General features: G+C 47.9%; 1 protein-coding gene across 1 annotated transcript in view; it reads left to right on the plus strand.

The window, feature by feature from the left end:
* Positions 1 to 3,680: 3,680 nt before the first annotated feature.
* ABCB10 (ATP binding cassette subfamily B member 10) overlaps positions 3,681 to 14,358 on the plus strand; it is a 49,126-nt gene continuing 38,448 nt past the window's right edge. The window contains exons 1-2 of the mRNA XM_030812720.1: positions 3,681 to 4,333; positions 13,371 to 13,571. Coding sequence (XP_030668580.1) covers positions 3,817 to 4,333; positions 13,371 to 13,571 — 718 coding nt within the window. The 5' untranslated portion in view covers positions 3,681 to 3,816. The remainder of the gene's footprint in view (positions 4,334 to 13,370; positions 13,572 to 14,358) is intronic.

Genomic DNA, 14,358 nt, shown 5'->3' on the forward strand with positions numbered 1-14,358 from the left:
TCATATATACATGAAATATGTTATATAAACATATATATATTTAGAGTAGGTCATCTTTCTTTTCTTTTTTTTTTTTTTGGTGTGATGGCTATATAGGCCCAGGTGATCCTTCTGCTAATATTCATTCCCCATTGTACTTTTAAGAGCCATAGACTTTTTTTTCTTTTCTTTTTTTTTTTTTTTTTTTGGGGGGGCCAGAGTCTTGCTCTGTCACCCAGGCTGGAGTGCAGTGGTGTGATCTCTGCTCACTGCAACCTCCGCCTCCTGGGTTCAAGCCATTCTCCTGCCTCAGCCTCCCCAGTAGCTGGGATTCCAGGCACCCACCACCATACCCAGCTAATTTTTGTGTTTTTAGTAGAGATGAGGTGTCACCATGTTGGCCAGGCTGGTCTCAAACTCCTGACCTCAGGTGATCCACCCGCCTCGGCCTCCCAAAGTGCTGGGATTACAGGCTTTCTTTTTTTCTTTTTTTTTTTTTTTTTCTTGAGACAGAGTCTCACTCTTGCCCAGGCTTGAGTGCAGTGGCCCAATCACAGCTCACTGAAGCTTTGACCTCCCAGGCTCAGGGAATCCTTCCACTTTAGCCTCCCAAGTATCTGGGACTACAGGCACACACCACCACACCCAGCTAATTTTTACGTTTTTAGTTTTTGTACAGATGGAGTCTCCCAATGTTGCACAGACTGGTCTCAAACTCCTGGTCTCAAATGATCTTCCCACCTTGGCTTCCCAAAGTGTTGGGATTACAGGCGTGAGCCACCACACCTGGCCAAGTTTTGTTTTTTAATCAGCTACACTTGAGTTATTTTTCTATTGACTGGAGGCCCTAGAGAGCAATGGCAGAAAAAGGCAGTGGGATGCCATGCCAGGGAAGGCAGGAAGGGAAGGCCAGTCTGACATTTCCTGGCCCTTGCAGCAGCAGGGGTTTTCTGGAAAGTGGGTAAGAGAAAGATGAAGCTTAGGCCTGGGTTAAAATTGTCACTTTCTCTCCAACTGGGAGAGTGTCATTCATTGATGTTTCTGCAGCTGGGCTCAAAGAAGAGGTAGCAGGATGCATGATGAGGAATGATCCCACTTCTTTTCAGAAGTCACTGCATAACATATTTGCTAAAAGGATCATGCTTACTCATAAATATCAGTGGAGCTGATTTCACACTACACCTCCAATTCTAGAACTTCTGCACTGATGAGAGACTAGCTTGAATTGTAGTCACCCTGGGGGCAGGAAAGTGGGGGAGGGGGTAGGGAGGCGAGACTCCATGTCCCCTGGGTTTAAGAGGTTGGACTTCAGAGGATTACATGCTTACTGCTCATTTCACAGGCACATTTAAGGCCCGACTTAACCCCACACTTTCTATTATCAATCCTTCCCCCACCTCACTCCTTACCTACTAGGACCATATACTTAAGGCACTCTACTAGGGACAAAATTTAAAGATGTGCTAAAAAGTCTCAGTAATCAAATAATGCAAAATTTATTTTAATTGAAAATTTTTTAAGTCAGGTTTTATGAGGAGACTTCTGAAAAGAAATGGGATCGTTTTCATCATGCATCTTGCTACCTCCTCTTTGTTTTTTTTTGATTTTGTTATGAAAAGATGCAGTCTTGCTGTGTCGCCCAGGCTAGAGGGCATGGAGTGTGGTGATGTGATCTCAGCTCACTGCAACCTCCACCTCCTGGATTCAACCGATTATGCTCCCTCAGCCTCCCAAATAGCTGAGACTACAGGCATGCACCACCAAGCCCAGCTAATTTTTGTATTTTCAGTAGGGACGGAGTTTCACCATGTTGGCCAGGCTGGTCTCGAACTCCAGACCTCAAGTGATCCGTCTGCCTCGGCCTCCTAGAATGTTGGGATTACAGGTGTGAGCCACCGCCCGGCCGCTACCTCCTTTTTTTTTTTTTTTTTTTTTGAGACGGAGTCTTACTCTGACTCCCAGGCCAGAGTGCAGTGTGGCACCATCTCAGCTCACTGCAACCTCCGCCTCCCGGGTTCAAGCAATTCTCCTGCCTCAGCCTCCTGCGTAGCTGGGATTACAGGCACGCTCCATCACACCTGGCTAATTTTTGTATTTTTAGTAGAGACAGGGTTTAACCATGTTGGTCAGGCTGGTCTCGAACTCCTGATCTCGTGATCCACCCGCCTTGGCCTCCCAAAATGTTGGGATTACAGGTGTGAGCCACCGCGCCCGGCCGCTACCTCCTTTTTGAGCCCAACTAAAGAAACATCAAGGATTGATACCCTCCCAGTTGAAGAGAAAGTGACAACTTTAACCCAAATCTCACCTTCCTCTTGCTTTCTTTTTCCCATTTTCCAGCTGCCAAACTAAGGGCAGCTGCTGTCAGTTTTTGTAAATAAAGTTTCCAGGGCTGGGATTAGAGCGAGAGAAGAGAGGCAGGATTGTGAAAGGTCAGGAGTGGATACTCAATTAAAATGTTTTATATTTTGTTCATTATGGATTTTTAAAATTAATTTTGATTTTTAAAAATATTGCACTAAAATGTTTATGTTGATTATTGAGGTTTTTTGTTTTGTGAACCCATAAAATTTGCAACTGACAGTACCCTGTCCAGGTCCAGTAAAAATACCTAGGAGTCTACAAAAATCTACCCACGACTCACTGTACCCCAGGTACATATCCCCTCCCCCCCATGAAGTCTCCATAAAGTGTCCCAGTGAGTTTTAATGTTCTCTCCTGTCTTTCCATGCACGTGTATTAAGATACATTGCCTTCTGATTGGTGTTTTCCACTTCGAGCAGCGGGAATGCCTCGACCACGCCTGTCTTCAAATTTCTGCTCTAGTTAAGAAACGATCTTGGGCCGGGCGCGGTGGCTCACGCCTGTAATCCCAGAACTTTGGAAGGCTGAGGCGGGCGGATCACCTGAGGTCAGGAGTTCGAAACGAGCCTAACCAACATGGTAAAACCCCGTCTCTACTAAAAACACAAAACCAGCTGGGCGTGGTGGCGTATGCCTGTAATCCCAGCTAGTTGGGAGGCTGAGGCGGGAGAATCACTTGAACCTGGCAGGCGGAGGTTGCAGTGAGCCGAGATCGTCTCAAGAAAAAAAAAAAAAAGAAACGATCTCTTCCCTTCTCAAAGTTATACACATTTCACTATTCGCCAACCACCTCCTCCACGCCGTCCAGAGCTGAGCTGACACGCAGCGAAGTCCTCTCAGTGGTCCCTCCGCACCTCAGCCCTGTGCTTGGCAGCGAGACGGGTGACAGGGCCGCCCCAGCATGGGTCTCCCGGGCCGCGGACCCGCCCCACGCCGTGTACAGCACGCTGTCCTCCCGCCCCATCCTTGTGCCGGCCATCGTGTGGTCGCGTCTGCGCGCTCCGCCCGGTCGGCCGGCGTGAGAAAGAGCTCCTGCGGCTCCCAGGTTCAGACCAGAGGGGACCGCGAAGCGCGAAAAAGTTCCCTGCGCCCAGTACGCAGGCGCAGCCGTGTTCCTGGGCTTCCTGGGCCTCGTCCCAGCTGGCGCGCCCGGCGCTCCTCCGCCAGCGGGCAGTTGGGGGCGCTGCAGGGAGGGCACCCGAGCGGGTTGGGGGCGCTCGGAAGGGTGGCTTGCAAGGTCCGGGTAGCTGCAGTCCCCGGAGTGGGGCGGAGGGGCGCGGCACCGCCCGGACGAGGATGGGGCGGGGGCGGGCGCAGCCCCGGGGTGCAGGCACGATTAGACGGGTGACAGCCAGCGGGGAGGGGCGGGCGCCACCGCGTCCACGCCCTTTGCTCGGGGCCGGGCCGGGAGGGTCCTCCGGCTTTGCGCGCGCCTGGCCGGCGGCCTGAGGCGTACGGGTCGCACGCAGCGCCATGCGCGGCCCCCCTGCCTGGCCGTTGCGGCTGCTCGCGCCATCGAGCCCTGCCGAGCCAGGTCGGCTCCTACCGGTAGCCTGCGTGTGGGCCGCGGCCAGCCGCGTCCCCGGGTCCCTATCGCCGTTCACTGGCCTGAGGCCGGCGCGGCTATGGGGCGCGGGGCCCGCGCTGCTCTGGGGCGTTGGTGCCGCGCGCCGCTGGAGGAGCGGCTGCCGGGGCGGGGGTCTGGGCGCCTCGGGGGGCGGCCTGGGCCTCGCGCGGCTCCTGGGGCTGTGGGCTCGGGGCCCCGGCACCTGCAGGTGCGGGGCTTTTGCCGGGCCAGGCGCTCCTCGGCTCCCGCGCGCCCGGTTCCCGGGCGGTCCCGCAGCCGCTGCCTGGGCAGGGGACGAGGCCTGGCGGCGCGGGCCGGCGGCGCCTCCCGGGGACAAGGGGCGGCTGCGCCCGGCAGCGGCCGGACTCCTGGAGGCCCGGAAGCTCCTGGGGCTGGCGTACCCTGAGCGCCGGAGGCTGGCAGGTAGGGCCCTCCTCGGCCACTTCCCTCTGCCGGGCCGCTCCTTCTCCACGTGCGGGGTCCCGGGGCGCCGAGAGGGACACGGCCGGGCCGCAGAGCGCCTGTCACCGCCGCCTCTCCTGGGCCACTCCTAACCCCGGAGGAGGGAGGGGATGGTTCACCTGAGAGTAGCGTTGTCAAGATTTCGCCTTAGCTGGGGACTTGTTTGCAGATTTTACACTTGTTTTCTTGTTGACACACGTTATATATGTCATTATTGGAATCTTTGGGTCTGTTCCGCCACCAGCTTAGTGGGAGCATCTGTTTTGGCTTAGGCGGCAAAATGAGCTGGAGGTTTTTCCTTGGAAAAAAAAAATTCTAGCCAAAAATATGCCTATTTTGTTATTAGGCATTTATACTTTTTTTTTAAACCAAAAAAACATTATTTGCTTTAAGCGAGTCAAGCAGTCACCAATGCTTTCACAGCGGAAAGCAAAACTTTCAGACTTGTCTCTTGTGCTTAGTGGTAAGCAGGAAGTTACAGCACAGTGTTCAACAGTCCACACCAACCAGTGATCTGTTCAGTAGTTGAGTAACTTTTTTTAAAGAAGCCAAATGAATGTTTTTAGAAACGAAATTTAAATAGAACAGTTTTCTATAGCTCCTCATTTTTTAGCCATAATTGGAGGAGTGTTTAGATGCAAGGGCCTTGTAAGATTTAAAATTTTTTCGATTTCTCTAAATCTTCATTCCTTCTATAAACATTGTTGAGCCCTCATTCTGGACTGGGCCCTGGGGTTACAGTGGCATGCACAAGGAAACATGGTCCCCACTTCTGCTGGGGCTTCTAGCTTAGTGGGGAGAAGCATCTTTGAAATATTCGTATGTATACAGGTAAGCCTGCACCTGTGGGCTGTGGAAGGGGGCCTGTGAGGTTGTCAGGTGCAACACCAGAAAAGCATTCTTTGCTGCAAATCCATTGCTTTAGAAAGGACCCTCCTGAGTAGTGATTTGGGATTTAGAGTAGGTTTGCACAGTGGAGGAGAGCAGTTAAGGTGGTGACTTTTCATCTACCAGTAGCTATGAAAGCTTAGGGGGCTCTTGGTATCACCCGGGTATAAAGAGAATTATTTCATTGTTCAGTTGGTTGAGTGTAGATTTTGTTGTAAAATATCTTTCTTTTTCTCTTTCCTCTTTTTAAAACCATCGGAGACTAGGAGCTCTCACTGGACTTTGAGCTGCTTGAGAGGGGGACTGTCTAATTCATCTTTCTGTCTCTAGTTCTTAGCATGTGCACAGCGCAGAGCAGGTGCTCAGAGTGCCTTCAGTGAAGGAATAAATGACCATACCACCAGGCACAGAGTGAGGCCTTTAGAAACCCGAAGCATCATAGGGTGCGCCCACCACTTCCGTATGTGACTCAAAGTAAGTGTAAGGAAATCCAGTTCTGTTTTGTTTCTGAAATACTAGATGTCAGGAAGGGTGTTTAGGTGTCAGGCTTTGGTGGCCTACACGTGCCCAGTCCTGCTTATCCCATGGCCATTTTTCCTGTGACCCCTCACTTTGTCCCCAGATAACCTGCTATGCTAGTATGTTTTGGTGACAGCCTTAAACAAGACAAGACTGCCTCCTTTTTTCTTTCTTCTTTTGTTTTTCTGGGATAGGGGTCTCACTATGTTGCTGAGACTTGCGTCGAACTCCCCAGCTCAAGCAGCGCTGCCTCTACCGAGTAGTTGGGACTACAGGCATGTGCCACCACACCCAGCTTGTACCTTTTTTTTTTTTTTTTTTTTTTTTGAGGTGGAGTTTCGCTCTTGTTGCCCAGGCTGGAGTGCAATGGCGTGATCTCAGCTCACCACAACCTTCGCCTCCCGGGTTCAAGCGATTTTCCTGCCTCAGCCTCCCAAGTAGCTGGGATTACAGGCATGTTCCATCATACCCGGCTAATTTTGTATTTTTGGAGACAGAGTTTCTCCATGTTGGTCAGGGTGGTCTCGAATTCCCGACCTCAGGTGATCTGCCTGCCTTGGCCTCCCAAAGGTGCTGGGATTACAGGTGTGAGCCACCGCACCTGGCCTTCTTTTTCTTTTAAGAACAGAATATATTTTGTTCCACCACATTGAGAAATTATGAATATGTAATTTGAAGAAACAAGCCTAGGGTTGGCAAACTATTTTTTTTTTTGGCTTTTCAAACAGATAAATACATATTGTATGTTATGAGGATATCTGATAAAAAGCCCTTATTTAGACGTATGATTTCCTGAGAAGTCATTATATATTAAAGCCAGTTAGGATTAAGAGGAAGTGGGGGTCATTGTTAATTTGTAATTTAAAAAAATGTGTAATTTATCATTCTAAGAGCAGCCTAAGGTGTTGGCACATCTCGTTGAAATGCTGGAGGTAAAGAGCAATTGTGTGTGTATTTTCTAATCAAAACATTAAAAAAGCTGAGCTGAAAAGGAATTCCAATGTTAATTTGTTAATTTTTAGAAAAACAAATACAAAAATCTTTTTCCAAAAATGCAGCTTTATATTTTAATAATAATACCTCCATCTGTCTCAGCATTTTGCTGGGTATGCCTCCTAAACTGCGTGAACAGAAAACTTTGATAAGTAGTTTGCATCAGAAACTTTAAAAACACAGTCTACCATGAAATATGTACAGACGTGTGCCAAAAGCAGTTTTAGCATAACTGTGTTACATTCCTCTCCTAAAGGAAGGCCTGAGCCGCCCCTTTGGGGAGGAATTCACAGCTCTCTTCATACAGATGTAAGGTCCCTTTTCACTGGTAATTCTCCATCTTATCACTTTGGCCAGAAGGACTCTTAAAAGATGCAGGTGCTTGAGGAAGAGCAGGGTATGGACTGATGGGATAAGCAACACTTCATCAGAACCCTCTGGCTGTGCCTGGCAGATAGAGGAGGCTCTGACCTGAGTGAGTTAGGGGCAGGGTTTTAGGAGCAAATATGGGCCCCTACAGTACTGTGAGATTAGGGCAAAGCTGCCTCCTGGAGGTTCTTTGTGTGGGGGGCTTCGGGGAGGGGTCGGGCAGCATGCCTTCCCCACACCTCCCAGGCAGGCTCCTCATTAAACTGTGGACTGTACACATCTATCCCCTCTACTGGGGCGTGTTCAATTGGTGCCTGTGTGGAGGACTCGGGGGGGCTCCTCTCACTGCAGTTACTGATAAGGGGTTGGTGTGTGGTTTGAGGGCAGGACTGCTCTGAGAACCTGAAGCCTGCTGGCAGCTTTTGCTGAGTTTGTAGTTGCATTTTATGAAGATGGACCGTGAGTGACCACAGTGAATATAGTGACAAAAGCAGTGGGTATGGTGGGCAAGGAGGCCAGAGTAGCTAGTTCCTGAAGCCCAGTGAGGATGGAGATCCCACAGGGACAGTGCCCTGTGGGGGCTGGAGAGGATGAACCTTTGAAATCGGAACTGCCCCCGAAAGCCAGGGATGTGCGTGTGCTACGGAAATACGTTGTTTCAGAGAAACAGCATTCTGTAGCTGTGCTGTCACATCAGATTCCAGAAGGACAGTAGAGAAAAAATGTAAAATATCTTACTAATTTTTTATGCTGATCATGTGTGGATAATATTTTGGATATATTGGGTCAAGTAAAATGTTACTAAAATTAATTTTACGTATCCCTTTTTATAATGTGGCAACTAGAGAAGTTTAAATTACCTAGGTGGCTCCCATCGTATGTCTGTTAAGAGTCCATGGCGAGCCCTCCTGTGGTTCATGGGACAGGTACCCGTAACTGTTTTAATTTTGTCTTTGGGGTACTCCTAACTCTAGAGCATGCTAGTAGCATGGACAGAGACAGTCTGATCTCGCACCAGACACATGGGGGCCTCGGATCTTTCTTCTCCAGATTTCCAGAACCTGGAGTCTCTGGCTTCTTCCTCTCTTCCGTTCTCATCGGTCAGCCGCTCATGTCCTCACTTATTCTCTACCCTTCACTCAGCCTCCATCTCCCCCACACCCTCGACTCCTGTATTCTCCATCACACCCACCTGCATCCGTGGAAATGTGTCCCAACATGTCTAAAAACCAAAGTTACCTTTCTCCACAAAGCATCTTTCCTCTTCTCTCTCGGTTCGGTGAGAGAGACTGCAGTGTGAACCTTGGCCTTGGCCAGAGACATGGGTCGTTCTTATAATTATAACGATAGTAATAAAGATAATAGTTAATATTTCTTGTGTACTCAGCCCTGGGCGTTGTAACAGATGCTTTGAATATGTGTCTAGTTTACTCATAATTCTGTGAGGGAGGGATTGTTTTTATTGCCATTTTACAAATGAGGAAACTGGGCACAGAGAGATGGAGTGACTTATGCAAGGTCAAACAGCTAGATGGCAGAGCTTAAAAGGAGAATTTAAGATAATGAACACCTAACCTAGGAGGGCGCCTTCTGAGGTTGAGTTGTTCAGGGTTCCGACACAATCCTGACCAACTCAAGCTCAGAACGGCCCTCCTAGGTTAGGCATTCATCATCCTAAATCCTCCCTTTAACCCTCATCCTATCCTCATTTTTCAGAGAGGAAAAATGCTCACATCCAACCAGTCATCACGTCCTAGTTCTTAAAAATATCTGCAGTCCTATACTCTGCCCTTTATCCCTCTGTCCCCAACCTACTTCACCCTAAGTTTGCTTCTCACCTAGGGCACTAGAACAGTGCTCTGTCAGCCGCTCCTTTTGCTCTGTAGCCAGAGTGGATCATTTAAAAATGCAAATCTGGCTGGGTGCAGTGGCTCACGCCTGTAATCCCAGTACTTTGGGAGGCTGAGGCGGGCGGATCACCTGAGGTCGGGAGTTCAAGACCAGCCTGACCAACATGGAGAAACCTCATCTCTACTAAAAATACAAAATTAGCCAGGCGTGGAGGCGCGTGCCTGTAATCCCAGCTACTTGGGAGGCTGAGGCGGGAGAATCGCTTGAACCTGGGAGGCGGAGGTTGCAGTGAGCCGAGATTGCGCCATTGCACTGGGCAACAAGAGGGAAACTCTATCTCAAAAAAAAAAAAAAAAAAAAAAAAAAGCAAATCTGGCTGTATCATTCTCCAGTGTAAAGCCCTGTTAGGCCGACCTTGCCACAAAATCCTCTGTTCTATAATCTAGAGGCTTCATTTCATTTCTCAGTTCTCCTTCCTGTGCACCCATGAGGTCTCTGCCCCTGCTCCATCCTGCCAGGCTTTCTGCTCCCTTCCCTGACTCGAAGGTGAGGCCTGTGCTGCTTCCTCTGCTTGGGACGTGGGAAGATGCCGAAGACAGGCTTTGTTGCAGAATGTGGTTCTGCGTTGTGTAAACTGGGAGACCTTGCGTAGGCTCCCTCTCTGTGTTCGAGATTCCTCTCTGAAAAACGAGGATAAGATGAGGGTGAAAGGGAGGATTTAAGATGATGGATGCCAGATCCTTCAGATAACCGTGAGGACTCTGAAGTGCTGCCTTTGAGTCCTTGAATGACAGTGGAGATTGCTGTACCTGCCTGATACAACCAGATGGGTGCCGTGTTCAGCAGTGGGCAGGTAGTAGGCACAGTGTACAGCTTCCTCCAACCACCCCAACCTCTGTCCTTCTATCCAGCCCTGTTGTCCAGCAATCTGCATTTCAGATTTTCCTTCCCCTTTCTTTTGAAGGATATTTGTTTCCATTTTTGCCGCAATTCAGTAGAATAAGGTAACGGAAAGATACTTGAAAGTATCTGTCAAGAAATAGATAATGGAAGAAGTTGCCGGGGCCGCATCAGGCAAGGGTGGGGGCAAGCAAGAGACTTAACTATGGTGAAAGGTGTGGAAGAATTTCAGAATTGCAGTATGCTCAGTTGTGTCCAGGGCTTGTGGTGGAATATGAAATGATGTTTATGGAGCAAGTCTAAAGTATTCATTAATATCAGAAGACAGTGATATGTAGTCAGATCTTGATTAACAAGAATCCAGTTAACTAAAAGCTGAAAAATATCTTTTACTTTTCTTACATTCAAATTGGATAAGCAAATGACAATAAAACAAGCTGATAATTTTTTTTTTTTTTGAGACGGAGTCTCGCTTTGTCGCCCAGGCTGGAGTGCAGTGGGCGCGATCTCGGCTCACTGCCAGCTCCGCCTCCTGGGTTCACGCCATTCTCCTGCCTCAGCCTCCCGAGTAACTGGGACTACAGGTGTGTGCCACCTCGCCTGGCTAATTTTTTGTATTTTTAGCAGAGACGGGGTTTCACCGTGTTAGCCAGGATGGTCTCGATCTCCTGACCTCGTGATCCGCCCGCCTCGGCCTCCCAAAGTGCTGGGATTACAGGCTTGAGCCACGGTGCCCGGCCTAACAAGCTGATAATTTTTAAATGATTATTAAAAAGTAAAAGTGTGGGGGGATATCCTGAAATTAATTTGGATTCAGCTAAATTACTTCCTCTTTGTAATCAGCATCATTACTATGTGAGAACAAGACTCAGAATCATAATTAGGGGGCATTTCATTCATGTCATGTGGATTCTTATTGTAGAATCATAACTGATTTAGAAAACTAGAGGAGGAGGGAAGAGGTGGACCTTTATATAGTAGGTCACATACACTGTGCTTTCGGAATTATTCACTGAGGTGAAAGAATAGAGATTAGCTACTGATGAAGGACAAAAAGAATTTTCTGCTGAATCCTGAATTCACCAGGATGACTCCTTCTGGAGCTGCCAGTTCATCGAGGCTGAGGTATTTGGAACCTCAAGTTAGACACACTCCTCGTCCTTTGGGCCCTCAAGCCCCCTTGGGCACTGTTGTAAGAAGCATGGTGCTTTGAAACAAGACTCTGGGCTTTACATCAAAATGAAGTGACCCTTGCCCAGCTTCCTATTATTCAGTTAGATTGTGATTATGGGTTTTTAAGCCAGGCATATGGACTTTATGAGCTGCCAGAGCTCACATTTCTGCTTAGGCTATTGAAGAATTTTGATCTGATAGACGTTATTGCTTCCATTGCCAAAGTTCAATTTATTTGTTCATCCAACAAAATAGTGATTGAGATTCTTCTGTGTGCCTGTCACTGTAGGCAATCAGTGACAAACCAGACCAAAATCTTTTATGTCCTAATAGAGAGAGAAACTAAATAAACACGTGAGACATTTAGAATGCTGAAAGGTAGGAGCTTCGAGAACACAAATGGAGAGGGAGTGAGGTGGATAGTGTAGGGTGTCTGAATTTTAAGTGAGGCTGTCAGAGCAGGCCTTTTTGGGGAGGGGATATTAGAATAAAGACCTTAAGGAGGGGCAAGAGCAATTGTTCAAAATTTTCCCCACTTAAAAAGGCCCATGTTTTTCTTAGAATTCTGTTTGTCGACTAAATGTCCAGTTGGCACTGAGTTTGCTCTGGACTCTTTATTAAGGTTATATAAAATAATACTTTTGGCTGGGTGCAGTGGCTCATGCCCGTAATACCAGCACTTTGCAAGGCTGAGATGGGAGGACTGCTTGAGGCCAGGAGTTTGATACCAGCCTGGGCAACGTAGTGAGACCCCCATCACTATCTTTTAAAAAAATGCATTTCTCTTATTATGAATGCAGTTATCTGATATGTGTTGTTACTAATTGGGTTTTCTTTTCTTTTTTTTTTTTTTTGAGACAGAGTCTTGCTCTGTCACCTAGGCTGGAGTATAGCAGCACAATCTTGGTTCACTGCAACCTCCACCTCCTGGGCTCAAGTGATTCTCCTGCCTCAGCCTCCCAAGTAGCTAGGACTACAGGTGCGCAACGCCACACCGGGCTAATTTTATATATATATATATATATATATATATTTTTTTTTTTTTTTTTTTTTTTTTTTTTAAGTAGAGACAGGGTTTCACCATGTTGGCCAGCGTGGTCTTGAACTCCTGACTTGAAGTGACCTACCCGCCTCGGCCTCCCAAAGTGCTGGGATTACAGCTGTGAGCCACCATACCTGGCCTGTTCGTGCGGATTTTCTAAACTTTTTTTTTTTTTTTTTTGGAGACAGCATGTTGCTGTGTCACCCAGGCTGGAGTGCAGTGGCATAATCATGGTTCACTGCAGTCTCAACCTCTTGGACTCAAGTAATCCTCCCACCTCAGCCTCCTGAGTAGCTGGGACTACAGGTGCATGCTACTACCCTGGCTAATTTCTGTATTTTCTGTAGAGACAGGGTTTTGCCATGTTGTCTAGGCTGGTCTCGAACTCCTGGGCTCAAACAATCCACCTGCCTCAGCCTCCTGAAGTGCTGGGATTACAGGCATGAGCCACTGTGCCAAGCCAATATCTTCTCTTCTGATAAGACTATCTTGTTTGCCTGTTTTTTAGGTGCATGAACAATTTTGTTCATATTATTTTCATATCATGTTGATATTTCCCAAAGCAATAATAAGAAGCAATATATCACATGTTTTATTGACATTTGCTTCTGTGTAATGATCCATGAAACTGTTTTCCAAAAGTTATCTAGAATGGATTGTTTGTTTGTTTAAAGCCTACAGCACCTTGTATTCCCAGGCAGTCTCCCATCCAAGTACTAATGAGGCCTCACCCTGCTTAGCTTCTGAGGTCAGACAAGATTGGATGCATTCAGAGTGTATGGCCATAGACAGAGTGTTTTGAGATACTAGATGTAATCAAGGGCTTTAACTAGACAGCTTGATCTTCAAGTTGCAGTATAGTTAGATGCCAAGGAGTATAGCATGTATAGCATAAATGGAGGAAAAATATGATCCGAGATTAACACCAAAATCAAGAGATAGGGAGGGAGGGACTGGCCAGAACGGGTTCCATAGTTGGCTCCCAGTTTTTCTTGGTGAGGAAGAGTTGATCAGACTAAGAAGTCATCTTCTCTGGTTCAGATGTGATCACTCACTTCCTTAGTCAACCTGCTTGTTCTCACCTGGAACCATTTGGTTCTTCCCTTGAGTCAGGGGTCGAGGAGCAAAAGGGAGGAAACTGCTAGAGACTGAGATCAATGCATACTCTGAAAACAGCTTATTTGGCAAGGCAGCCTCCTAGACTCAGCACCACAGCCCCTTTGCTGAAGCACCCTGAACATTGAGAGTGCTTGTGTTTTCTAGCTGCGGTTGGATTTCTCACGATGTCCAGTGTTATCTCCATGTCTGCCCCTTTCTTCCTGGGGAAGATCATCGATGTCCTCTATACCAACCCCACTGTGGACTACAGCGACAACCTGACCCGCCTCTGCCTTGGGCTCAGTGCCGTGTTTCTGTGTGGTGCTGCCGCCAATGCCATTCGTGTCTACCTCATGCAAACTTCAGGTAACAGTCTCTCCTCTCAGGGATGTGAGTCATCCTGAAGAAGATGTAGAGTCCTGTGGGTTTGTTCGGGCTCAAATCTCATGTGCTCTAGGCTCCATTCTCTTCCTCTCTTCCTGGCATCCCATTAAGTGGGGATAGAGTCCAATAACTGCCCAGATGTTGGAGTTACAGATTATTTTAGGTCAAGCACTCTCTTCTCAACTCTTCTTTTATAGTTGAAGTTGAGCTGTAAGGGCAATCATGTTGGTCTTATGGGAGGTTTGAAAATAAGCCCCTTGGGCTGGGTGCCATGGCTCATGCCTGTAATCCCAGCACTTTGGGAGGCCGAGGCAGGTGGATCACAAGGTCAGGAGTTCGAGACCAGCCTGGCCAACATGGTGAAACCCCGTCTCTACTAAAAATACAGAAATTAGCCAGGCGTGGTGGTGCGTGCCTGTAATCTCAGCTACTCAGGAGTCTGAGGCAGGAGAATCACTTGAACCCGGGAGGCAGAGGTCGCAGTGAGCCCAGATCACACCACTGCACTCCAGCATGGGAGACAGAGCGAGATTCCATCTCAAAAAAAAAAAAAAAAAGAAAAGAAAATGAGCCCCCTGGCCATGAAGCTGGACTTCTGAGGCTTCCTGAAGGCTTCAGAAACCCATTTACATGCCCCATGCTTGTGTTTCTCCTTTAAGTAGCAGCTGAGATGATAACTTTGTTAGTATTTCTCTGAAGAGGTCTCGTTGTTACAGGCAGGTCACTGCCACAATAATGAGAGAACCTGGGACACCAACTGGAAATCTGT

This window comes from Nomascus leucogenys, chromosome 5 (genome assembly GCF_006542625.1).
Source record: "Nomascus leucogenys isolate Asia chromosome 5, Asia_NLE_v1, whole genome shotgun sequence".
NCBI lineage: Eukaryota > Metazoa > Chordata > Mammalia > Primates > Hylobatidae > Nomascus > Nomascus leucogenys.